The sequence below is a fragment of the Scomber scombrus genome, chromosome 20 (genome assembly GCF_963691925.1).
Source record: "Scomber scombrus chromosome 20, fScoSco1.1, whole genome shotgun sequence".
NCBI classification, from domain to species: domain Eukaryota; kingdom Metazoa; phylum Chordata; class Actinopteri; order Scombriformes; family Scombridae; genus Scomber; species Scomber scombrus.
In genome coordinates this window covers 15,537,651-15,564,145 of record NC_084989.1, presented here as the reverse complement: position 1 = coordinate 15,564,145, position 26,495 = coordinate 15,537,651, and the positions used below count along the sequence as shown (strand labels likewise).

General features: G+C 41.3%; 2 protein-coding genes across 2 annotated transcripts in view; both read left to right on the top strand.

Annotated features, from left to right (window-relative positions):
* si:ch211-285f17.1 (sickle tail protein homolog) overlaps positions 1 to 24,052 on the top strand; it is a 110,565-nt gene extending 86,513 nt beyond the window's left edge. The window contains exons 5-21 of the mRNA XM_062441518.1: positions 71 to 164; positions 5,894 to 6,816; positions 8,267 to 8,371; positions 8,906 to 8,955; positions 11,040 to 11,179; positions 11,323 to 11,498; positions 13,652 to 13,782; positions 14,453 to 14,600; positions 15,300 to 15,798; positions 16,098 to 16,290; positions 16,417 to 16,703; positions 16,893 to 17,048; positions 17,310 to 17,432; positions 18,883 to 18,963; positions 19,064 to 20,689; positions 21,216 to 21,347; positions 22,402 to 24,052. Coding sequence (XP_062297502.1) covers positions 71 to 164; positions 5,894 to 6,816; positions 8,267 to 8,371; positions 8,906 to 8,955; positions 11,040 to 11,179; positions 11,323 to 11,498; positions 13,652 to 13,782; positions 14,453 to 14,600; positions 15,300 to 15,798; positions 16,098 to 16,290; positions 16,417 to 16,703; positions 16,893 to 17,048; positions 17,310 to 17,432; positions 18,883 to 18,963; positions 19,064 to 20,689; positions 21,216 to 21,347; positions 22,402 to 22,944 — 5,407 coding nt within the window. The 3' untranslated portion in view covers positions 22,945 to 24,052. The remainder of the gene's footprint in view (positions 1 to 70; positions 165 to 5,893; positions 6,817 to 8,266; positions 8,372 to 8,905; positions 8,956 to 11,039; positions 11,180 to 11,322; positions 11,499 to 13,651; positions 13,783 to 14,452; positions 14,601 to 15,299; positions 15,799 to 16,097; positions 16,291 to 16,416; positions 16,704 to 16,892; positions 17,049 to 17,309; positions 17,433 to 18,882; positions 18,964 to 19,063; positions 20,690 to 21,215; positions 21,348 to 22,401) is intronic.
* Positions 24,053 to 25,048: 996 nt separating this feature from the next.
* On the top strand, positions 25,049 to 26,175 carry si:dkey-96n2.3 (uracil nucleotide/cysteinyl leukotriene receptor). Its single transcript, XM_062441869.1, has one exon. The coding sequence runs from the start codon at positions 25,049 to 25,051 to the stop codon at positions 25,994 to 25,996; it is 948 nt and encodes a 315-aa protein (XP_062297853.1). The 3' UTR covers positions 25,997 to 26,175.
* The last annotated feature ends 320 nt before the right edge of the window (positions 26,176 to 26,495 follow it).

Here is a 26,495-nt window from a genome sequence, read left to right as displayed (position 1 = left end):
CGGATCGCCCGCGGTCTGATGGTGATATCTGGGCTGCCTTCTTACCACTGGACACTTCTTCCCCCTACAGGAACATCACAGACCACTCCTGCCTGAAGGTTTACCACAAAGACCCAGCACAGGCTTTCAGCCATGGGCCCAGACCTACCAACGGTGATGCCAGGGTGAGTACTGACAGTCCCTAACACAGTAGTGAAAATGATTGTATCGTTAACAGCGGCAGTTGCAGGGAATTAGCCAGACCTGTCACAGATAGAATAGTAAGTCCTGCCTCCCAATTCTTTTCACTCTCATATCCTGTTTGCAGTTAAGGGAAGGAATGTCCCCCTGCCTCTTCTTAATCTGTTTAGGGGGGGTTCATATTGTTCTCCTGGGGGCCTGCGATTGGGACTCGCCTGTGCACTCTGGTGCAGCTTGCTTAAGGGACAATTCAACTCAATTCTCAGGACTATTTTCCTTGTTCATTCTTCCTTAATATTAGCTCTATTCTCTTTCTCTTGTTCTGATTCCAGCATGTTTGTTTCCTGCTGATGTAACAAAAGTAAAGCCCCAAATAGCCCTTTCCTCGAATGTTCCTCCTCAAATCCGCCTCTCTAATCCAGCTGACCCTTTATCTAACCCGCAGCTCCTCTCTGCCCATTGCTGATATTCAGGCGGCATTGCAGCGCTATTGTGATACTGCAAAAATTACATTATCCTTAATCCCTTTGCCACATAATGTATGTGTCACATAACTGTAAAGTGAAATTGATAAAGGAATGAAGAGGTATACATGATGGTTTAAGAGGTCTTGCTTTAGATGGCATCATGACTTTGAGATGCTTCAGAAATTCCTTTCATTATCTGCTGCTGTCAGGCAAGTTGCTTCAGCTAGCTGTTTGTGATGGGGTCCTTCAAGGGGAAGTGAACAAAAGACAGTTTAGGGAATAAAATGGCAAAAAAAAGACACAAATGAAAAAGTGAATTTAATCGTGCAAAGCGATGTGTAAGAGCAAGAAAGGTTGCAAACTGGCAACAGGAGGAGAACATGAATTGTGACTTGCTGAATCGGCAGGTTTGCAAAGTAAAGCTTGCACTGGATGAAGTGAAATGCATGAGGCAAAGGGAAGCAAGGCAGTGTTACAAGGGAACTTGTGCAAACACTGTGAGACCTAGGCTTAACGTAGAAATACGCTGAAGAAGATTGTGGTCATGAATTGTTCTGTCACTGTTTAACTGAGCAGCAATTGACAAAAATACAAAAACTGGGTGTGGTTGTGGGGTGTGAAGGTTAAGTTGGTGAGTTATTCAAAAACGCCTGCTCTTATGGCAAGCTTGTGGCAAGCTGCGCTATTCACAAAAAAATATTGACAAGTTTTCAACAGTCAGACACAACATACAGAGTCAGTCACAGTCACTCTAGACTCCTTTTGTAAGCAGTGGCTCTATTCTTGGCAGTTTCAGAGTGCAGATTGTTTGTTTGTTTGTTTGCCTTATAAAGAAAGCTCAAGAGAAACCTCTTTTAATAAAAACAGAAACCCTGGCACTCAAAACACAAGGGCAAATAGTATTACCTAATGTTACACCTGTTCAAACACTTTCAAGGGGGGCTACTTCACATCTGTTTGGGCTATTGAGTGCCCTCTTGTCTCGCAGGAATGCTGGGTCTCGGATCAGATTTAAAGTATCATCCACAGTTACCTCTGTTATTGATTGAAGCTTTCTGGCCAGCGAAACCCAAATAGAGCTGTCTCTGCTTATGGAAACAGCAATCTTATCTGTCAGTGATTGAAGTTAGACAGATGTACACACTAGCTGATAAGTAACTTGATAAGCAACATATGCAGCTGACATTTAGAATATGATGGTATTTTCTTGCATCTTTGAAGCTCTTCTGCTTTGATGAAAAATCGGAAAATGTATTGAAATATATGTATTTACTATATGTGATGAATTGCTTTGTATTTGCTGAAGAGTCAATAGTGGCTGTCATAAGTGATGTTATGTACACATAGCTTGAGGAGATGTTTTGTAAACAGAGGTTCAGTTATTGGCCAATCTTTTCTCCTTTGGGCAAGTCACCTATTTTTTGTATTTACCCCAATTTGACAATTGTTTTGTTTGTCTTTTTTTTATTTACAATTATCATAATTGGCAGCACATTCTCGTCACTTTTTCGTCAACATCACCATCATGTGTTTAGCAGTATATTACATCCAGACATGCAGCTGAAAGTGGTGACACACTTCTGCATGAACAGTGCAGTGCAGCTCCTCTTTATCTGTTTAGCTTGGCTGCCTCTGAAGCTTTGCAGTTTGTGAATCAGTTTAGGAAACCTCTCCATTTTTGACATGGCAACTCTGTGCACTCTTACCAGACATGCTGCCCTCATTATTGGAAGCTTAAGAGCACGTTGGAAACAGAGAGCGAGGTCTTTAAAAAAGTCCATGGATTAAACTCAAACCAAATGTTCCTAACATGGCCTCTCATTTGTCTGACACAGTTGCTCATGTGTTTATTTTTCAAGCTTTTACTCCTCTGTTTGGTCTCAAAGCAGTGATTTATGCATGTTGCACAGAAAAATACAGCCTGTCTTTATAAAGTCTGTGTATTTTTAAGGATATTTAAAGAATGAATGGTCATCCAAAGGTGTAACATCTGTTTGGGATTGACAAGTGATGCTTTTTTTGGTGCAAACTGTTCTTATACTGCAGTCAGAGATGTTATTTACTGCTCCAAATAAATTCCTGCACAAGAGGGCAACTTTTCTTGTTATATGTGTAGGCATCTTGGATAGTGAAAGTCATTAGGATTCGATGATGGTTTGCAGTGGCTCCGTGCTTCTCAGATTTTCTATTATGTGTTTTACTGCTTGGTCAGACTTGTTGCTGCCACATTTATGGGCTGTGTGCTTTCTCTGCCAGCAAGTTTCTGGCTTTTTTCTTTTGTTATCACAGCCAAGCCTGAGCCCTTTGTTACTGTACGCTTTGAGCAGTTGTTGTTTTCCTACTCAAACACACAGACACGCACACAGCAGTACTGTAAATGTCACACCCACTTTACTGTGCTCTTCACTGCATAAATATATATCGTCACTGAGGAAAAGTGAGGAGAAATGAGAAAAAGATAAGAAAAAACTTTACCTGAAGCGTCTTATGAGAAGTTAACCCTGCATAAGGTTTTGACTTGTCTTTCTATGTAGGTGTAACCCATGACTCATACTTACAAGGAACAATAGCTTGTTTGTTTGGCAGCAATAGAGAATTAGGCAAGACGGAAGGTGGATTGCATTCTGCCCTGCATGTGACACTCCTCAGAATAGTGTTATCATATGTTGCACTTCACATATCCACTAAATATATTACTGTTTACATATGTGGTCCTTAAAAGGTCTTTGTTGAACCATGTAGAAACCCTGTCTATGAAAAACCAACTCAAGTTTGGAATGAATAAAGTCACTATATTGTAGTCTTGCTTGTAGGTTTGGTATGGCTCCCCAAGTTTGTACTCATACTAGTCTATGTTTATAATGTATTGGTAATTATGAGACAATGTAACTTTTTCTGAACAATGGCCACTTTGGGCTTAAGTGATAATGGTAGAATAACAGTAACACAATAGAGCATAACAATAGCACAGCTAGAGGTCAAGGTTAGCAAACTGAATCTAATGTCAGTTACACAGCAATACAGTATCTGCTTTATCTGAAGTTAACGTTAACTAAGCTAACATTATCTAACATTGGCTACCATTAGCCAACATAAGCTCCAGGTCATTAGTCAGGTTGAAATAGCAAAACCTCTGAGTGCATTCAATTGATTAAAGGTTTGTTTTACTGCTTATGAATTCAGTGTTAGAAATATATAATACTGACAGCAAGCGTTTAACAGGGGTCCCCTCCCCCGTCCCCTTCTCCCCAGACTCAAAGCTCATGCAGGTTTTTAGGTCTGGTTGAATCTATCACAGTTTATCATGTGTGTTTGTTTACCTCCATGTCTGCAGCACACTGTGTTTGCGTACCAATGGGGTGTTGAAGTGGGCGTCAACCTGACCTCACAGAAATACATGAAATAACCACGACCTCTTAACATCACATTCTGTGGTGGTGGCATGTAATGTGTTGAAACTACATGCCAGCATGGTCAGTGGGTGGAGTCAGACAGACCAATACACCGGAATGGAAATTTCAATGGAGAACATACTAGCTGTAGTATTATTGTCAGACAAGCCAGTATTTCAATTTACCATGTTTACTTAATCTCTGATAAGATATCATGGTCATTTTATTAGTGAGTACAGTAAATATATTACATACTGGTCCTTTAAAAAGTGCCACAGTCTTGCTTTAAGTAAGCTCTCAATATGAAAGCAGAGGAAGTAAAGATCAAAACAAGTATGGAGAAATACGATACTATATTTGTTCACATTTGTTGTGAAACCTGTTTCACACAGCAGGTGACTCACCACATAAACAAGACTTCATATTACTGCTAATGTGTACCTGTAAGACTTTCACCTCATGGTTTGTAGTTTTATCTCCTATAGCCCAAGCACTCATATGTATCCCTTAACCTGGAAAGCCACTGTGATTGAATGCGTTTAGGTTTATCTTATGTTAGACTTCAAGGTTCCTTTATGGTTGGTCAGACTAAACAACCACGGCCCAGATTTTCTGATGGTTTAAATATATTATTGCTTGACAGACCTTGTTGCAAATTAACCAACTACCCTCTGGCCCTGGATGTGCACATGAATAATCTTTTTAGTTTATCTCCAAGAGAGCAATTGAGCTCACAGAGATTTCATAAAAACTAGACTTTTCATCCAGTGAAAGAGCCTCATGTTCTTGTATTGTAATATCGTTTTATAGACGCCTGTGGCTATAATATGGAGGAATTTGAATGAAATGCTGTGTACCAGTGCACAGTGGCCTTGCAAGTATCTATTTTTTTGCTTCTGGAAAAATTGCTGATGATGTATTTTCTTTGAAAAGCAACAATGTAAGCTAAGTTAGATGGATGCTTGTGTTTCAAGGGCAACTTCATCTCAAAAACACAAGATATATACAAAATAAACTGCAGCTGCAGTCTGGATTACTGACTACTCTTGAGCTTAAATAGAAGGGGAGGGGCTCTGGGGGTGCTTTTTTGCGTTATTTGAACTAATATCTAGTCAAAATAATAGTTTATAATAATATGTTTTAGGGATGTCCCGATCCGATATTTGGATCGGATCGGCCGCCGATATTAGCAAAAAAATGCATATCAATATCGGATCGGCCTGCACGGGAAAATCCCGATCCGGGCTCCCGATCCAGTTTGTTTTCAAAACACCGGTCCGTGTTTTCCAGCGCACCGATGTAGGTAATCCATTCCAGTTTTTTTCAGCTTTTCCCCCTTAATCCGGTCCGCGTTTTTCAGCACACCTAACGACCTGTCCAGCATCCCACTATTTATTTTCTACTCAGCTTTTTTGTGTGTTTTGCTTTTTTAATACAGTTTACAATATTGTTTGCACTGATGGCTTTTTAAGCCTTGGTTTACACTCTTGTTGTTCAAGAGCAGAGCATTGATGCCAATTCAGTTTGTGTGGTTAATTGACTATTTATTATTTTGTCTATTTTGTGTTTATTTAACCCTGTTAAGAATAAACAGGTCAGCTTATCATTACCAACCATTGTGGATTATTCAAACTAACCTAATTAAGTTGGCTAGTTGTTCTTAAGAGTAAAATCCTTTTCAACATGAGTATAACAACAAAATAAGTAAATATCTTTAATCTTTAATACATGCTTGGATCGGCCGGTATCGGTATCGGCCTATGCTAAAAGCTATAATATCGGTATCGGATCGGAAGTGCAAAAAGCTGGATCGGGACATCCCTAATATGTTTGCTTGCTTTTGTGCTTTTTCAGATGCACAGTGACATGGTGCATGCTGGCCGTGATGGTCAGCACCCTCTGAGACAGCCCCCCATGGGTCCCCCAGCACACCATCCCATGCAAGGAACACTGCCCCCCTCTCCCCACTCCATGCCCCCATCACCCTCCAGAATCCCATTCGGCCCACGGCAGGGCTCTATACCTGGCAGTGCCACCATTCCAAGGGACCGACTGTCTAACGCCAACCCTCCTGCCCGCTCCATCTCACCCTGTCCCAGCGCCATCCTGGAGAGACGGGACGTCAAGCCAGATGAGGACATGGGTGGGAAAAGCCACAGTCTAGCCAGAGGAAATGAGGGGTTGTATGCAGACCCATACCTTCTCCAAGAGGGAAGAATAAGCATGGCAACTGCCCATGGACCACACCCAAACCCTGGGCTTGATGGTCCAGAGCATGGCATGGGGGGATTTCACCGTGCCTCTATCCGCTCCACGAGCTCTTACAGCGGACCCAGCCCCACAGACTCCATTGATCACCCTTCCCTGTACAGACAGAAGTCCAGAAACAGCCAGTTGCCTACTTTGGGCTCCAAGACACCTCCACCATCTCCTCACCGGATGGCTGAGGTACGGATGATTGATATCCATGGCGGGCCTCCCCATGGTGGGCCGCCCCATAGTGGGCCGCCCCATGGTGGGCCTCCCCATGGTGGGCCTCCTCATGGTGGATCTCCTCATGGTGGGCCTCCTCATGGTGGGCCTCCTCATAGTATTCCACCGCATGGTGTTCCACCTCACGGTGTTCCCATGGAGAGAAACTCACCTGTCCGCCAGTCCTTCAGGAAGGAGGAAGTAACAGGGACCAAGCCCCGAAACAACATGGTATCACCTGTGGTTTCAGATATCCAGGGTCACCTTCAGGGGCCTATCCCACCTGCCAGTGACCATCAGACACGGTAAGCCTGAGGGGATCAGACATGCTATAAAATGGGCTGATGGGATTGTTATAATTAGAATTAAGACACTGCATGGGAGCATGAACTAACTCTGCATCCCAGTTTCACCCTAACCAACATGGCCTCTCACTGTCTTGAGCACTAAGATCTGCAGATTAAGTACAGTACACTAACGCACATGATTATGCATCACTTTCGTTTGTGTATATAACCATTTCTGGTATATCTGACGGTTGTTTTCACAGTCTCTCTTCAAATTCTGGAGCTGACAGTTGATTATTATGAAGTGTGTAGACCCAGACAAAGCTGCCACTGTTGAAACGGGGTTGTATCTTAAAACCCCATTAGCCCACTGTATATTTTACTCTGTGACTATTGTTCTAACAACAATCCCTCTGCAGAGTCTATTCAGTTTGGATAATTCAGCAGACATTTTGGTACCTGGGTTAGCTTTGTCTACTCTGACTGAGAGCATATAAACATAAAAAGAGAGCAAGAGGGATGCTTGCCACTTAGCCAACTAAACATGGTCTGGACAAAACAGAGGTTACAGGGGGTATGTGCGTACCTAGGAGAACCAAAGAAAATATTGATCAGGTTGAAGAAGTATTTGAAATGGCCCAGTCAGTCAAACAGAACAGGCTGGACCACCTGTGCAGCCCAACCGCCCCCATTATGAAAGCACTGGGAATCTGGGAAAAGAGTGGAGGAATTCGAATGGGAAAGTACTGTACTTAACTTTCAAAACAAACATAGTCCTAACACTCACAGTTCCCTAGCTGTCCGAATGTATTCATGTTAAATATCCTGTATGACACTGAGGTTAGGCATTGTTGTGTTCGCACAGACTAAATGTCTGTATATTGTCTGTAGCAGGGCTGAAACCACAGTCCCCTCTCTGTCCTCAGCTGGCCCCATGTCCTTCCTCAAGATACATGATGACATCTGAAAACAAAGTTGTCCTCTTTTCCAACCTCTAGGCTTCCCAGGCAATCACAGAGTTAGGTTCACTATTCACCCCTTTGGTGTTTGGCTTTGTTAAAGCAGTGTAATTTCTGAATTAGAGTCCTTTCACTCTCCTATGGCTATGAGTGACACACTCTTTAGAAATGATATGACTTGAGCACTCTCAGTGTCAACCATAGAGATTATTTTTTAGTCTTGACACGTTCATCTTGTTTATGTGATTTGGCCTCAAACTTTTTCTTTTTGTGAAGAGAGTGACTGCTCTTGCACTGTTGTAATACAGAAATTTTATTTAACCAGTCATTATTTACTCAGGACATGTAATCCACCCACCAAATAAGAATTATGGTCAGGTAATTCAAAACATTTAATTATTCTGTTACAACTCTCCCACGCTCATTCTGAGCTAATATTTACTCTATTGGCAGCTGTAATATCCAATAGGCCTCAGTGTTGAAAGTAGAATTTTCTGATGTTTCTGCAGAGAGCGAATGAAGGCTATGGAGCAACAGATTGCCAGCTTGACTGGTCTTGTTCAGCATGCACTTTTAAAGGGGCCAAACACTAGTGGCACCAAGGAGCCTCCAAGGTAAGCAATCATAGTATAGGACAGAGTGAGGCATCAGGGGAAATGGAGTTTGAATGAAAAGCCTGGCTATCCAGCCAGAGTGGGAAAGATAAAGTATCCCTTCTATAATGGCCATATCAAACATTCAGTTTAAATAGCATTGGGTGAAGAGGAAATAGGTTTGACTCTGAATCTGATATTAAAGTCATTTGCTCCCTAGATAAATGGCCACTGTGTATGGTTTATCTGGCTGCATTTCAACTCTTTGCATTTTGATCTTCCCTGTGGAGACTTTGTGTTAATGTTTGCTTGACAGTTAGTATAAAGGCTCTCTGACTGCAATGAGTTTGTATGTATGTTTCTATGGTATGTTAAACACTAATGAAGCTTGTTAACGTCATTAACATCATTTAACCTCTTTGGTGTCAGTGTTTCCCATCATACTTTATTGTAATATGTGTGTCCTTACTAATACTAATTTATAATCCAAGAGCTCCGAAACACTGTTTTTCCATCATGAAAATCCTGGTCTGATCAATTTCTCTCTGGCTGCAGTGAGAGACCACCGAAGACATCATCTCCAGCCCACAGTGCACATAGCTCAGGTTAGTATCACTGGCCTGTGCGATTCCATGACTTTTTTTCTTCTAAACAAGAGTTTTAGCGCCATAATGTCTTGTGCAGACAAGCCCACACATCAGTGTCAGTCAACAGTCTGCAATGAGCAGTGCTGGAGGGAGGGAAAACAAAGTGAGGTTTCTTTTCTTGTCATCGGTTCATATTTCCTTACAGTCCTTTCCCTCATACATCAGTTTAATAGGAATTAAGAGACGAGAGCCAGTGGAGCTAACACAAGCCCCTCAAAGCACTACTTACCGGAAAACAAGACGCTATTACTGCTCAAGCCTGCTATGATGATTCAGCACTTTAATCGGCTCTGCAGCGGTCTGTGGGCAGATTTGGGTTTGATAAAATAGATCTGCAACCTTACCAGTGACAGAAAGAAAACTCAACACTGTTTATGTGTCCTGAGAGCTAATCGTCCGTCTCATGAGACATTTCATATGTAGCTTTAAGAGGGATTTACGTGTCATGTTGTGCTTGAGTGAATCCTCAAATCTTCAGAGCAGTTTCAGTATGGTCTTTGATCTCACCAGACTGCCTTTATGTCAGACAGGAGAATGCAGTGACATTTATTTTTGCAATTCCTCAAACACTTTTTCATTGTCATTGTTCACAGCCTGAACTTCTTTTGATGGACATTGTCTCCCCAAGGCCCGAAACACAACCAACAGTGTACATTGTAACCTGTACTTCAGGTCTAGGCACCTGTCAGGTAGCTTGTAAAAGGGGCAGGAGTGAAAAGAGTTTTGGGATTATGGAGACAAAAGTTTGTTCTCTCACTGCCCCAACAGAGCATGGGTCTGTGCGTCAAGAGAGCTTAGAGTGCACACTGAACATTCCCTGACCTATTGTGTGACTCATAGGCAGGGACTTTCTTTAATGTGAGGTCCATTGAAGAAGGTTAGCATTGGGTGGGAACCATATTTTCTCACTTGCCTTTATTGGTATCTAGCCATGCATATAGAGTAGTTGTTCTTTTGTTTGCCCACGTTTTGAGACATCTGTCTCTGAGATTTCTTCCTCCACCCCATACACTGGAGGTAAATAACATTTTATTTGTAGTACCTATAGCATTAAAAATGTAATTGAAAAAAAAAACTCTCTTAATATTCATCAATATTGCAGACCTTGGAACTACATTCTACAAAAACAATAGTCCCTAAGAAAACTGTTCACAGCTTGTTCTGTAGATTATCTAGAGTAAAAGATTTTCTAGAAAGAGATACTGCTGTTATTTCTTTTAAGTACAATTTGTTACTGCTATAAATTATCCTCCGTTGTAAAGGAAAAAAACTCTATAGACATATCTCAAAATCTGGACAACCAAAACCCAAATGATTCGCATGCCTAAATACCACTGGAAGTAAGTTAGAACATGTTCTTCTACTTAAATATTAATGTCTTCAGTCCAAATTTGAGTCCATTTAATGACTAAAATTAAATTAAGTCCGTCAGATGATGACAATCTATGTGTAGATGCATGTAGATGCACACTGAAAATAACTAAAGGTCATCAAACTCGCGCTGCAGTTTCTGAGAGTGGATTGAATTAGATTATTATTTTCGTTGGCTATTTAGAGGCTCTGGCCCAAACCACAAATATTAACTTGCCCTGTTTCCATGGTTTCAACCTCTTCTCCCTCTCTAGCGGTGACTGAAATGCCGAAATCAGCTGACAGAGATTTCAGAGGTGCAGGCAATATGAATGTGCTTCTTGTGCAGGAAAAAGACGCCACAGAGAGTTCAGGCAATCATTATTAAACATAAGAAACATTAAGTCAGACCACTGTGTTGCCAGGGAATATGTGTTTCCCGACATGTGCAGTCTAACCAATAATTTTTAGAGTCAGACAGGATGGCAGAGTCTCAACTCTTGCTACGCTCCTCAGAGGGGAGAAGTATCATTTTGCTTTAATGTGCTTCTGCATTCATTTTAGGTGTATTTTCTATTGTAGTATAAGGGCAAGGGTGTGTCCAGAAGATTTCAGAATGTGCATATAAATGTATTATTTGGGTCACATTCTTCAGGAAATTAACCTAAACTTGATTTTTTTTCTTGGTCCAGGTGGTTCACCAGTCTTGGCTGCAAAGAATACTGTAGCCCCATCAGACAAGAGCTCAGTTCCTCTCAAAGTCAACCTCCTACAGTTCAGGAAGAATGTTTCTGACCTCAGGATGCAACTGCATCAGATGAGACAGCTTCAGGTAAGACCCCTGTCTCTTTTTAATTCATTTAGAGTGTGGTTGTGTCCATTCAGATGCCTACTGTCTGATATGTAAGCACAATACATACACACATACTTTTCCTGCTCCTCTAATATTTAATTCCACTGTGTGCATCCGTTCAGCTCCAGAACCAGGAGGCATTGCGAGTTCAGCTGAAGCGGGCAGAACAGGAAATCAGTGTTAAACTTGCAGAGGCAATGCGTCGTCTGGAGGACCCTGTCCAGAAGCAGAGGGCTTTGGTGGAAGAGGACAGGCACAAGTACTTGGGTCTGGAGGAGCGTGTCCTCACACAACTTGGGTAAGACTGCTCAAGATGCACTGATTTACTTCCATACCAGCTCCTGTTTTGTATATAGTCTAAATGGATAGTTTGAGCTGTTTGCATTCATGACAGTCTGTTTATTGTTAGTAGTTTACTTGGGTTATTACTGCTCTCATGAGATATATTGTACAAATATTAAGGCTGTTTAGTGCACACCCGTATGGCTCTTGTCAAGATGATTCTACTCATAAGAAATCCCCGAACGACTTCATTTTTATCAGCTCACCTGAGCTATTCACTGTGAAAGTCTTTGACAAGCCAACGCCCTCCAAATTACAGCCCACAGGTTTATACAGGCAAACTATGCCTGCGTCTCAGAGACAGCCAAGAACAATGGACCCAACTATGGAGTAATTATTCACTACCCTGCTCTTATTTTAATTTACTTGCCTCCTCTTGCCAACAGGGACAAGTAATTGAATCCTTTTTATTTGGATGTTTACAGACAAGGTCAAACAACATTGTCTTGCTAGACAGTGGTGAACATATGCTCCAATAAACACAATGATAGCAGCTCATGGAGTCTCACAAATGAACATGCAGAAATCAGTGGATTAAGTTCTCTTTCACCCTTGGTATCCAGCCAGTTGTGAGTCAGCAAAACAAGACTGCTGGCACTTAAATAAGGCTTGGTAATAAGGTCTCCTTGGCATTAAGACCAGTGTGTGACCATGGTGTGAAAACCACTGACCTCTCAGGCAGAGAACCAAATCTATCATGACCTCAATGAGCCCTTTTATAACTGTGGCAACAACATGTTTTGAAAATGGTACAATGTGGTTTGTTAGTTTGATCGTAATACCTGAATGGGAATGCTGGCAAGGAAACAAATTATTCTCAGGAGTTTTAAATAGGATGGTTTGTTATTGTCAGTGGACATTATTGATGATGATGACAAAGGTTCCTCTGAGCTAAAATATAGAGCCTGTAGGCTTTCACAAACTTCACAAACTTTGAAGTCATTTTTCTGAGTTGCATCAACAGTATTTCAAACTGTTCTCATCTTAAGTCACATGTTTAGGATCCCATACTGTAAGTTTAATTTAATATACAGTAATCTACAGTGTTGCTCTTGGAGAATATAAAAGCACACAATGCTGTCTCTACTATCGTATCGTCATTAGGCTATCTTTAAAAGCTGCCTGTTATATTCTGAGACACACAGATACACATTATGGAGATTTAGTGTGTCTGTTTTTTTGTCTGTGGGAGACTTCATAAAAAAGGAAAATCTGTTTTCTTTCTCATCAGCTAGAATTTCCCATCATCATTCCTATTACCAACAGGCCATGGTGTAACAGGGCATTTAACACACTGCCTCCTTATTGCCTTTCTCCACTCCCTTCAAGGGACCTCTACAAAAGAGGGTTTCTCAAGGGTACCTGGCCACAATGAAACACCATTTTAGTCATTCTCATGCAATCCAACACTGCACACAATGTTATCTTCCGGCACATTTCCCCCTTGGAAAAGCCAGTTTTTTCAAGCGCTGGGATGGCTGTGAAGCAGCTTGGTATGTTTTTAATGTGAGGAAGTGCCGTCTCACAAATAATCCCTAGATCGATGTGTAAACATTTGTGGTTTTGGAATGAGATCCAATTCAATCTAATCTAAGCAATCTGATTTGGACAGGAAAGTGCACTGCTAAGGGGAAAGTCTATAAATCAGTACTAATCTTTGTACTTATTCTATTCAAATGTTCTCCCTTTCTTATAGATCATGTTCAAAAAGCTTCCCCCAGTCAGTCTTACTCTATGAGCTATATGATAAATGATTGAGTCCTGCCCCCTGGTGTTTGTAAAGAGTAAATGTTCATAGTGGTGAAACTCTTTTTGTCCGTCTCTGATTTCTTTCAATCAAATTGAGCCTAAATAGATGAATGTCAGTATAACAGGAAAATGCATCCTAATTGGAATAACACAACTACAATGAGATATTTGATCATGGACTTTTTACGTAAATATTGATTTGTTTAAAAGATGGGGGAAGAACTGAACAGGTATTGTTGTGCCATGTTTCCATTCATTTCTGTCCTTGAAAATATGTACTTTTGCCAAAATTCTTTAAAGTCACAAACTGATTATTTTCTTACAACCATAAATTCTTGTCCTTTCTTTTGGTTTCTGCAGTGAGCTGGAGCAGTATGTAGGCGCTCTGCAGAAGGACTCTGCAGCGTCACACAGAGTGGTGACCCTGAAGGACGTGGAAGAGGGAGCGGTGACTCTGAGGAAAGTGGGAGAATCACTGGCAGGACTCAAGGGTAACAGCGATTATATTTACTTTTGGGAACATAAGCAGTTTCTAGTTATGTTTTGTGGTTTCTTTGATTATTGACATACAAGACGGAATATTGACATACAAGAATATCATCATACTCATATTTGTTTAACATTGGATATCAGCCAATAGGGCTAAAACCTCAATGAATAGTAATGTTTAGTTGTTCCCTAGCCAATATTGTGGTTTACTGCAGATGTGGTGGTTATTTCTCCCATAATGGACTTTCAGACACTAAATTGTGTATATAAAAAAAGAAACTCTATTTTCCTCTCAAAAGTTATTTAATTATCTAATTGTTCAATAAATGTATTTCTAAATCATTTTAAATGTAGTAATATGTCTTAGTGAATATTAGCCTTAGCGTGGATTAGCTGTAAAGAGCTGTTAAACCTAAAAGTGTTATTAATAAAGTTTAATTGAAAGTTGTAGTGTCATAATAGTCTAAATTGCGAACAATGTAGGAAATAATTGTATACTTGTAAAGGATTACATATTATTTTGCATGAGATATAAACTATCAGCAGTTTTAAAACAAAACTTCTGGAAACTTTATAAAAACTTGATTGGTCAAAAACAAGTAAGTAAGTAAAAAGTAAAACAATTAGCTGTTTTAAAAATTCATGCATGTATCTTAATGTGTGTTTCTGCAGGAGAGTTCCCAGCCCTGCAAACCAGGATGAGGGCTGTGCTCAGGGTGGAAGTGGAAGCCGTCAAGTTTTTGAAGGAGGAGCCCCATAAACTGGACAGCATGCTGAAAAGGGTCAAGGGCCTGACTGATACACTGAGCAGTCTTAGAAGGTAGAGGAAAGATAAAAGAAAGAAAAAAATGTCAGAGGAGATAAAGTAGGGATCCGGGGAGGAGGTGCTGGAGCATAGGGGGAATAGGGAGAGTGAGAGACGGGGAATGGAAGATGAAAACAAAAAGCGCTCTACAGAGCTACTCACAGTGTTCTGTGATGTGGGAGATTGTACTGTTTGATTACGCTGGCAAGCTGGCCTTCATCTCATCAAAGAGGTCATTTTGTGTGGACAGAGGAGTGCGTCATCAAATTTGATTTACTTTCATCGCCTTCACTGAAGCGATAAGTGAATTAATTTGGTGGACACTGCAGCACTTCATTCACATTTTAATATGTCACAGATACCAAACTTACTCTTGACTTTCTGTCAGTCTCTCACCATGACTTTCTTGTCTTTTACTGCATGCCCTGTTGCCAAACCAAAAGATATTGCATCATAAGTTTTGGGGGTGTTTTCATCCCTCATGTCAGAATTAATCATCATGATTTGTCAACTTTATTATAGGGTTTGATGTATTTCCAGTCTGAATGAAAAATAAATCAAAATGAGCATAAATACTCATTTTGGTTGTAAAATGGAATTCCATCAATGTTGAGTTTTGTTATATAAAGTAATTTTGTAATCATCATTTGAATATTTTTGGGTCTGGGTTTTCTGCAGGGCTTGTATCACATATTGGTTCTCTTATCTCTGCAGATGTGCTACCGAGGGCCCTCAGAAAGGACCTGATCCTGTGGCTAATGTCCCAGTAGATAACAGCCCTTCAACAGTAGCATCAGAGACCCCTGCTGAAGCTCCCTCAGCATCAGTCCAACCTGGCTCCACAGCAGACCCACTGGAACCTCAGAGCTCCACCATCAGATCAGAGGTGATGCCTTCCTCACCGGTGGTCATCCATCATGTCCAGAGCTCCCCGGTCCAAATGCAGCAGTCCCAGCAGTCTGCAGCCTTGACCACTCAGCCCAGTCCTCCGCTCACCCCCAGTCCCACTCACGTTCCCAGTCCCAACCCAAGCAAGAGCCAAGGCCGGGAATCTCCCAAGGTGGCAGACTCAAATCCACCAAGTCCTGCCCGTCATAAGAAGACACATGGGAACCCAGTGAATAATAGCAACGGCACTGCCAACCAGGTCCTTATCATAGAGGAGCTGCAGAACAGTCAGGACAAATGCAAAAACAGAGCTATGTCCATAGAGGTATGCTTAGTCTCCTTCCTGATATAATTTGGTCTTGATTTATTTTGATCCAACATAGTGAAGCTGTGGTGATATTCAGTCTCTTGCATTGGCCTCTGTTAAATGCCAAACCAATCAGCTCAATTACTCAAAGTCTAGTCTATGAACAGCATTGTTTTGCCCACTACTCTAGTTTATTTAATTTAATTACAGTTTTCCCAGGAATAACATTTTCTCACTCAGCTTCCTCAGAATTAGAGACCCTGTTTGAATCTTTCTCTCTCCCTCTCTCTCTTTCTCCATTCTTGTTCTCCTAATAGGCAGCAGAGAAGGAGTGGGAAGAGAGGAGGCAGAAGATGGGTCAATATGACGGAAAAGAGTTTGATAAGATCCTCCAGGAGGCCGAGGCCAATATGATGAAGGGCATTCCCAGTCTAGATGTGGAAGGACCCGGACTGGTCCTCGCTGCCACTGGAGAACAAGACATCCATAGCCCTGTTGAGTCACCAACAGGTACGTACAAATCTACAAAAGCAGCTTAAAGACACAAACATTATCCTGTACAACTAATATTATGTTGAAGGGATATCTTAATAGCATAACTTGCATAACTGAATGAATCTGTTTACTATGTAAAAGATCCCCAAATGGAGTCTCACTCAGACAAACCAGCCAAGAAGGGGCCTGAGAAACTACCAAAGCCTGTGATGGAGAAAGCATCCAAACCTGTGCTGGAGAGACCCTCGAAGACTACCACCAAGCCTGTGCCCACTGACACTTTTACCAAGCAGGGGTCTGACAAGTCCAGCAAGTCCCCACCACCACCTCCTCCGAGAAAGACCTACCCCAGCTCGAGCTCAGGCATGACAACCACACGATCTGGCGAGGTGGTCTATACCAGCAGAAAGGAGTCTGTATCGGCTCAGGTCAGTCTGTTGAGAAGTTGTCTGTTGAAATGTGGTCCAACCAAATCTCTAAATTATAACATTTGTTTTAGTTCCTCGCTAACCAAACAGACATACCCTAAGACAAACCCTAACTATTCCTTTAACTAGTGACGCCTTTCTTGAATCTGGCTCCTTGGAATTTTACTAAACATTAAAGTATTACTACAGGAGGGTGAAGAGGAGAGCCCAACTCCTACTCCTCAACCCAAGCCCACAAAGGTTCCACCAGAGACCAAACCAAAGTCTGTGACCCCTCCTCCTGACCCTGCTTCTGTTACTGGAGAAGAGGAGGATGAAGGCGACAAGATCATGGCAGAGCTCCAGGTTAGATGCAGTCACACACACATACATTCCCTGAGATATATGAACAAAAACATATTATAGGTTTAAGGCCTACTTGATTTTGCTGGTTTCTGCACTGTGGGAGCGGGTTGCTTATCATTTCTTCCCATGGTGGTTGACTTCCTCAGAAGTGGCAAAGGATGGGCACTTACAACTGATTTTGTCACGTGTGGGATTTTATATTATCCTTCCCTCCTCAAAATCCTTGTCCCCATTTCCCCCTCGCTTTTCTCCACTCTTCAGGTTTTCCAGAAGTGCAAAGTTAAGGATATAGGGGTGAAAAATTTGGTAGAGCCCACCACTCGAATTGAACCGCAAATCAGAGAACTAAGACCAGGGGCTTTATTGCCCCTCAAAGAGAAAAAGGTAAAATGTATGTCGCCGTACAGCTGTCCAGCTAACTGCCTGCCTCTGCCAACTGTCTGATACAATCGATGGCTGTGTCTAACACTTCTACAACTTTTGCACCCTTTGCTTTGGCTCGAGAGAAACCTGTAACAGCTGCCTCCAAAACACTCCTTAACTTGCCGCCTTGTTTTTCTTCCCTCTTCTGATTCTGCTGGATATCGCAGCTTGAATATTTCTTCGGGATTAAGTCTGCATAAAATGAAAGCTCTGAAAAGATGCTGTGTCTTTTGTGTGTCTGGACAAGACAATGATGTGTTTTGTCACTGATTTAATTATCGCTTGTCTTTTTCTCCAAACAAATAAAGACCTCAGCACTGTATTCTACAGCCAATTAAATCGTCTTGTGTCTTTCTTTGATGACATGTCTTCATACAAAATCATCACACTAAATATTTCTTAAATAATTGACAATTGAGAGAAACAACATAGTTGAAACTCAATGTGTAGACACAACCTGTTTTTGCAGACTTGGTTCACTAGAGGTCAGTCTGACCACTTTGCATGCTTCTCTCCCTCACTTATTTCTGAGGAATTACTTTTCTGTTTCTCTGCGTCTGTGCTCAACTTTACTTCAATTTGCTTTCCCAGCTTTACACCTGTATAACCAGCACCACCCTTTAATTTCCTCACATTAAGCCATTAAACAAAAGTTGTATTTGATATGGTTCAGTGTGACAAAGATGACAGGTACAGTATGTTCACATGCAAGAAATCTGAGTAGTTCCCAAGCTATCAAGTTATCAAAATATTTTAGCTTTGGTGTGGTGTAAGTAGGTATAAGTTTTCACAGTGTAACTGATACTATAAGTATGTGTTAGGATACTAGTCACTGTAAATTATGTAACATAAAATATTCCACAGCAGCTAATCATGCAGAGATTATGGCCCAAATTGATTAGCTGAAGTGAAAGTAGTGTGAGAAGCGATTAGCAGAGTGTTAACAAAATGTGTTAATAAAAAATGTTAATAAAAAAAACACTAGAAACCAGAGGTAAAGACAGTTTATTGAAACATAAAATCAAAACTTAATTGCAATACCATTCAACAATAGTGGTGCTATAAAATGGCCAGGGTGCAGTCATGAATAAGGTAAGATTTTAGCTGATCTTGCTGTTCTAAAAAAGAAAGGCTTACAGTCTAAGTTTTCAAACATATTATAATTATTAATTGTTCCTGTATGCATTTTAATATCCACCATTAAATATCAGAACAGCACATAAAAGTAATGTCATGCATTATGAAACTGGAGTCAGTCTGAGCAGTACATACTGTAGATATTTTGCTGGAGGGTACTTGCTCACTGCAGTACCATGACCGCTACTGCAACCATGTATGTGAATTCAGTTTATCCACAGCAACCTGGCACACCAGTTGCACAATAATATTATTCCCTCACACACTGTTCTAGCAGAGCTCAGAGCCCAGTCGAGAGGATAAAGATCCAGACACAGATGAAAACGGGAATACTACTGTTCGACAGAGCCAAGGGGTGTGTATAACTTTTTATTGTCACCATGATAATCATGTATAGTTGATGTATATGCTAGACCTTGAGAGTTTTAAAACAACTACTTTTTACCATTTCTCAGGTGATATACTATGTGACTGGAAAGATCCCCAAAGAGCATCCACCCCTGCCTGGAACAGAAGAAACCCTTGAACACCGAGAGCCCACACAGCCTCCATCACAGGTGTCAAATGTCAATGTTAATGACAATTCTCCAAGCCAGCAGGAGCAGCAGGAGCAGCAGCCACTATCACAGCCACCCAAATCACCTCCACCTATAACTCCTCCACCTATATCACCTAAGCCTGTCGGACTGAAGGGATTCAAACTGCCTAAGAAGCCAGTTAAACGCTCGGAATCCTTGAAGACCAGTGCAGAAATGGAGAAGGGAAATATACTCAACAAAATTAACACTGAAAAGAAAAGTCAAGTCACTCAGGAGCATGTAATACCTGTGGCAACCTCAACAGTCACTACTGTAAAAGAGGGGCCTAACAATTCTGTTGCGCCACCAAAAAAGGCTCCTATTGAGGACAGTGATCTACCTAAAACTAACTGTGAGGAGGGTGATGAAGAGGCTAGTCTCAGTCCTGACTTGCCTGGAGAAGAGGCACCTCCCCCCCCTGACAATATAGCCTTTATGATCACTAACACCAAGGTTCAGGCCCTGTCTTGTGGTGAGTACCAGGAGCTGGTCAATGCCAAGAGGGGAAGTGTGCAGACTGTTACTGTAGGTGGTGCCCCAAACCGAGCTAACACAACATTGGATCCCACTGTGCCACCGGACAATGGCTTCCACAAGAAGCCTGTCATCATCATTTTTGATGAGCCCATGGACATCCGTTCAGCTTACAAGCGCCTTTCCACCGTCTTTGAGTGTGAGGAGGAGCTGGAGAGGATGCTAGCGGAAGAGCGCATCGATGAGGAAAGTGAGGAGTCTGACACGGAGAGGAGTGGTTGGAAGCAGGTAAAAGCCGGAGAGACCGAGGTGGTTGATGGCAAAAAGGTCTGTTCTTCACAGGGCACCGGAGACCACACTAGCTTATCATCCTCATCTTCTTCTTCAATCTCTGAACTGACAGACAGTGGAATGCACATGGAGTCAAATGGAGAAGCCAAACAGGATGGTAAGAAGAAGTTCAAGTTTAAGTTCCCTAAGAAACAGCTAGCAGCGCTGACCCAGGCCATCCGCACAGGCACCAAGTCAGGCAAGAAGACTTTACAGGTGGTAGTCTACGAAGATGAGGAGGAAACTGATGGCACCATAAGACAGCACAAAGAAGCAAAGAGATTTGAGATTGTGCGTTCAAAATCCTTAGCAGACACATCTAAGTCAACAAGCTCAGCTCCACCGAAGAAGCAGAACCCAGATTCCCTCGGCAGGACGGATGAGATCCGGAAGAATACTTACAAGACACTGGACAGCCTAGAACAGACCATCAAGCAGTTGGAGACTACTATAAGTGAAATGGGACCTTGCTCCTCTGAGGAACCAGTTTGTACAGAGGAGGCAAAAGGAGGGAATGGGAAAATATCAGGAGTGGGGCTGAAGAGGTCTTCCTCTCTTCCTACCTCCAAAGGGTCTGGCCCGAAGGTACCAAGCAAAAATTCATTGCAGAAGAAGGCTAAACCTCAACTCCTTCCTCGACCTGTAGTCATCCCCACCACCACCACCACTGTCCCCAGTGCCCCCAGCACCGTACAACAGGTCTCTCTCTAGTTCTTGTTGCTCCGCAAGGCTTTGGGTCCTTCTCTTTCAGTTTCCAACCTACCTTCATTCCAACCCTAACCACTGAAATTACAAAATCATTAATCCACTCCACAGGTGCTTGGAAATGTTGGAAATGTCCCCTGTGCCTTTCTCCCTCTGTAAAATCATGGTTACATGATTAGGGGTGGCATTTTGTTGGGTTCCTGCCTACCATCTTTCTTCTTCAGTTCATTGCTAAAACACTGCGGTTTTCAGCAAGTGACAAACTCATTATGAAAGACACTCATGATGATTAATCTTTGTTATTGTCCTTATTCTTGTCTGCATGTATAACGGTTTATTGAATGTAAGGTTTATGGTCCCACTGGGTGCATGATCTTTAACTGGTGTTGATCATTGAGGTGTTGAATGAAAAGGTGTTTTACCTGTCAGTGTCCTGATTTTTCATACTTCCTGTATGCTGTGTTTTTTTCTTTCTTTTGTTTTATTTCTTGTTTTGTTTTTCGTTTGGATCCCCTTGCAGAATACCAGTGTCGCTTCCCCTACTAGTCGGATGCCCGTCCCTTTATCTGCGAAGTCCAGGCAGTCGCCGGGTACTACTGACAAAGCAGGAAAACAGCAAAAACTGCAGGACGCTCAGAGGCAGTTCCGACAGGTAGTTTTACTGTAGGGCCTTACCAGAGACTAGAGGATATAAACTAATAGGGATCGAAAAAATGAGGCATGTATTATAAGGGGGAAAAAAGACTACCAAAGCTGTGAGATTTCAAGTGTTGTGAAAAAAATTGTCACAATGGTGGCGACTATGGATCTGTTAATGTTTCTCTCGAGTCTGCTCTGACAAGAAGGCATGTTTGACTCTTGACTGTTACCCCATAACATCACTGTACTGTATGCTTCTGCATGTCCACACTGCTCATGGTTTTCACTGTGTTGGTGACTTAACAAAAAAAGTGGAAAAATGGCAAAGAAAAGTGGAATCCTATCCTGTCATCATCTGAGTTGTCATCACATCTTCAGTTCCCATCACAGCTGAGTTCCTAAACAGTGTTGCCAAATCCCAGGATGCTTATGGCTATGTTAAAATACGAACCTAACTGACGTCTTCAGCTATGCTCCTCCCTTTTCACAATGCACCTCTGCTCAAACCCAACATTACTGCATAACTTCTTAACCTCACGGTGGTATATTTCCTTACCCACAAGAACTCGCCAAAACTCACCATCTTGCGCCATCAGTTTCAGTGGAATACTGGCCCACATTTCCCCTGTCTGCGCTCACTCTTCAAGTCCTAACACTGTAATCTAATCTTCGCCAGCCCTCCTATGCATCTTTGTCTTCTCAATTTTCCCCCTACAGCCCCTAGGCAAGGCCTAACAAATTCTCTAACTCACGAGCAGTTGTAAAGACGCCCCTCCTGTCTGCCATCGCTCTGTCTAACCTTTGCAGTGTTCTGTTTCCTGGTAACATGACTCTCAGTTCCATTGTTTCCCCTTTCATCATAACCTAGTAAAAACAGAACTTCTGTCTATGTTGTTTTTGGTGTCTTTTAGTTGTGTCTTAGTAATATTAATGTTTGTGTAGTCATAGTATGTTTCTATGTCTATAACTTGTAGAGTTTTTGTTAACATCGTCTTGCCTTTTATATGTATTATTTGACCGGATTTCTTTTTTGACAACCAGTATCTGTTTGGCCTCTCTGTTTGCAGGCTAACGGAAGTGCTAAAAGAGTGGGAGGGGATCATAAAACTACTTCCCCTACTATACCCATCTCTAAAATCCCTGCTTTTTATCCTAGCTCTACTAAAGGCAGCTCCCAGTCTGCACAAAGCTCAGATGCTACTAATCCCATTAACCCAGCCTCCTCTCCCTCCTCCTCCTCCTCCTCTATTACAAAGTCCTCTATCCTGTCCTCTCACGTTCCTCGATCCGGTTCCCTACCCTCCTCCCACATCCCCTCCCTGTCTAACGGATCCCTCAAACTCCCTACACCCTCACAGCACACAGGTAAAGCTCTCTCGTTCTCCTCGCAGACTCAGAATGGTCGAGTGCACTCCTCCTCCTCCTCTTCATTCTCCTCCTCCTCATCCTCCTCCTCCTCCCCCTCCCCTCTGTCGCCCACACCTTTGGGCCCAGGTGGAAAGAGCATCCGCACCATACACACCCCCAGCTTCACCAGCTACAAGTCCCACAACGGCAGCAGCGGCAAATCCTGCATCCCAACAGCCACAACAGCTAAGGACACTGCCTAGCCTCATTATCGCCTCTCTGGCTTTACAGCATAGCAGGTAGACCTGGTGATGTTTCATTTTTTTATATATAGTATTGGTTTGTTGTTTTTATTCTGTTTTTTTAAACTTGTTGTAAAAGTATTAAGTGATGCACTCCCCCCATTCATGTTTTATTTGACACTGGCATTCTCACACCAATGCTTTTATCTCTTTGAGTTGCTACTTGGATTTTGATTCTTTCTTGAAGGTGCACCAGATGTTCTGATAAAATATTTTTTAATGGAACTAAAAAATAAATTTAGTTTTGCCACTTTGTAGTTGAAGTGGGAGGCTCTCATGGTGTTGAAAATATATTTTTCTTGCTGTAGCTAAGAATAGGGAATATAGACTTGATGTACAATCACAAAGACCATGTAAAGATTGTGTTTTATTTTTCAAAGCAGAGATTGAATAACCATAGTATATTTAATCTTCTATATTTCTTATGTTGCCAGACATTCAACACAGCCCTTGTAAATGCCTTTTATGAATGTATACACAATGTATACATTCATTTTAAAGTTGATCTCATTATTAACTTCTGTTTCTTAAGAGTATTTTCTCATAGTTACCCATATAAACTGCCAATTTCTGTTAAAGATAATGAACAGTGGTATCATGAGTAATACAAATTTTCATTTTAGTGTGCCTATTTGCCAAAGTTGTTGTACAATGACTCACTTTAGGCCTAACCCAGTCACAAGATTTAGGGGAATTTACATGCACTCTTGTTCTGACCTCAGTGTTTGTACTGCTGGTCTCGGTTCGTTAAGTTAACATGTCTTGTTGTCTAAATGTAAACTGTACTAAAAAAACAAAGTGATGAATCAGTTCTACCACATGTACATAGATGCTTCTACTAAGGAAAATAAGTAGTTTTGTTAACATACCAAAGTTTATATGTATGCATGCCTTTCAAATACTTTAGGAGAGTGGTGTAAAAGAAGAATTATGTTTGCACAGATAGATTTTGTAAATATTTGATTTTCTTTAATTTTTTGTAAAGCTTTAAATCATACTACAAAGGAGAAATGTGGTAAAGACGAAACTGTGTTGGAGTAGCAAAAATAAAGTCTTGCATGCTTGTAAAGTATTGAGCTTCACTGTTGTCATTTTCTGATTAAAGGTTTTCTGTGTAACTGCTGTGTGTGTGTGTGTGTGTGTGTGTGTGTGTGTGTGTGTGTGTGTGTGTGTGTGTGTGTGTGTGTGTGTGTGTGTGTGTGTGTGTGTGTGTGTGTGTGTGTGTGTGTGTGTGTGTGTGTGTGTGTGTGAAGGCGGAGACAAGACCAACACCACAGAACAGAACTGTGGTAGAGGTGTTCTCTAGTAGTTACTTCCACTTCAATTATCTATAACTGTTGCACCAGTGTTTTGCACTCTTAAGGATATAAAGTAGTACTCTGCATTCTGCGACTCATTCATTACAGGTAAGAATATTGTTAATTATTATTGATCAAGTGCCACTTGTGGGGACCATATTTCCTAAATTTGCTGTTACAGCTCTGCAGTGTGTTGCATCACATATAAATCAAGAAAGATTAGTAGTGCTTAAATTATAAATGATGTATAAGTTTTCACTCATCACAAGTACCTAAAACATTGAAATTTCTTTCAGTATCTGTCACACAGTAATGTACAACTCTTGCTAAAATTATTTTATTCAAATACACTAATCAATCATGTATTTACATCATTAATTCAATTGGCAGTGATTTTAATTGTGTTTTTTAACTTTAAAGAAGTGTTTATCACTAGTGTTTATCAGGTAGTTTAGGGTTTTTTAGCAAACTTAGAAGCACTTTTTTTGGATTGTAACGTAGTACATCTTTTTTATGTCTGCTGGTTACTATTTTTGGTCTTTAGTGTCTTCCGCAGTACAGGTTTTCGCAGGTGGAGTAGTTCCTATTTCTAATTAGCTTTGTTCACACATGGTGATGCATGTAGCTTCATATTGTGTCACTTAGTTTTGCTATGACAACACTTGGTGATAGGTCATTTGACTATAGTCGATTATAGTGTGAATGATCATAACAGGTTATTTGTGTTTATTATATGCTGTACTAGGCTCATCCTCTACACAACCACAATGAACATCTCTGAAGAAGAGATGCAAGGCTTCCTCGGCAGTACCTCCCACCAGGAAAACATTGCCTTTGCCACATTTTACATCCTGGTTTTCATCATTGCTGTGCCTGGAAATACCATGGCACTGTGGGCCTTCTTTCGCCAGAGGACCACGTCTCCATCGAAGGTCTTCCTGCAGCACCTCTCCATAGCAGACATCTCTTACATCCTCATTTTAATCATGAGAATAGTTTACCACCTGTCTGACAGCCGCTGGCCCTTCGGACATGTCCTCTGTCAACTTGCAGGCTTCCTCTTTTACCTTAACATGTACTGCAGCCTCTATTTAATGAGTTTCATCAGTCTGGATCGATTCCTGGCTGTGGTTTTACCTATAAAATCACAGTCAGTGAGAAAGGCCAAGTATGCAAAGATAGTTGTTGGCATACTTTGGGTGGCAATTATTGTGTTTGTGAGTCCGATTCTGTTCACTAAAAACAATGTGACCAGCAACTCCACTGGCATCTGCAACAAGCTGTATTTGGAAAACCCATCTCCTAAAGCCTTGATTTCCACTATTGTGGCATTTATTATTCCCCTCATCACTATATTTGTTTCTTACATACTGATACTGTTGAAACTAAGGTCACTCAAGCAACAGGAAGACAGACCAGTGAAAGATAAAGCTATAAAAATGATCATCCTCATTGTGATGAACTTCCTCTTTGCATTTCTACCATACCATGTGAGCCGGGTAATCTACATTCAAAGTCACACAAATGGCAATATGACAGCAGCAAGCCTTAAGTCACTCAATAGAGCCAATCGGGCCACATCTGCACTGATGTGTGTTAGTGGTATACTGGATCCTGTGATGTATTTCTTCCTGAACCAAGCCTACAGGGGCCAATTGCTTCAGCTGTTTTGTAAAAACAGGGAAGAATATCAATCAGCACAAAATATTACATAACAAATACATGTCTTTAAAAAAATGATTCTCATTTTGCATCTGTGGAGGTGTCCACCTATTATGTCTGAGACACACCCCACCCAAACCTACCTCTCAAACTATTCTTAATTAATAAAATTAAATAATGCATGAAAATGTCAGTTAGAGCTGAACTGCAGCTGAACGTTGGCACAGTTAAATATAGCATAACCTCTGTTGTTACAGGAAACCAGTGACCTGTGAAGCTCATGGTTTCTGCGCCTAACTTGCTTCTCTAAATCTTTAACTGTTAGCCATTAAGGCCTTGAAATGTAGAAATATGTTATGTGTTGGACTTTTATGAAATTGTGATGTTTTACATAAAACAAGAACTAGCCAATTTGATTTTTGATCTTTTTTTGAAGCCTTAGAGAGGGTGTTTTTCTTTTACATTCATTTTTTTTGTATTTCACTTTTTATAACTTGTAAACCCCATTTTGTACAAATAAAAATAAAACCGGATTGTACTTTATACTTTCCA

What these genes read in the sequence shown, in the direction of transcription:
- si:dkey-96n2.3 (XM_062441869.1), top strand. Translation starts at nt 25,049, where the DNA reads ATGAACATCTCTGAAGAAGAGATGCAAGGCTTCCTCGGCAGTACCTCC.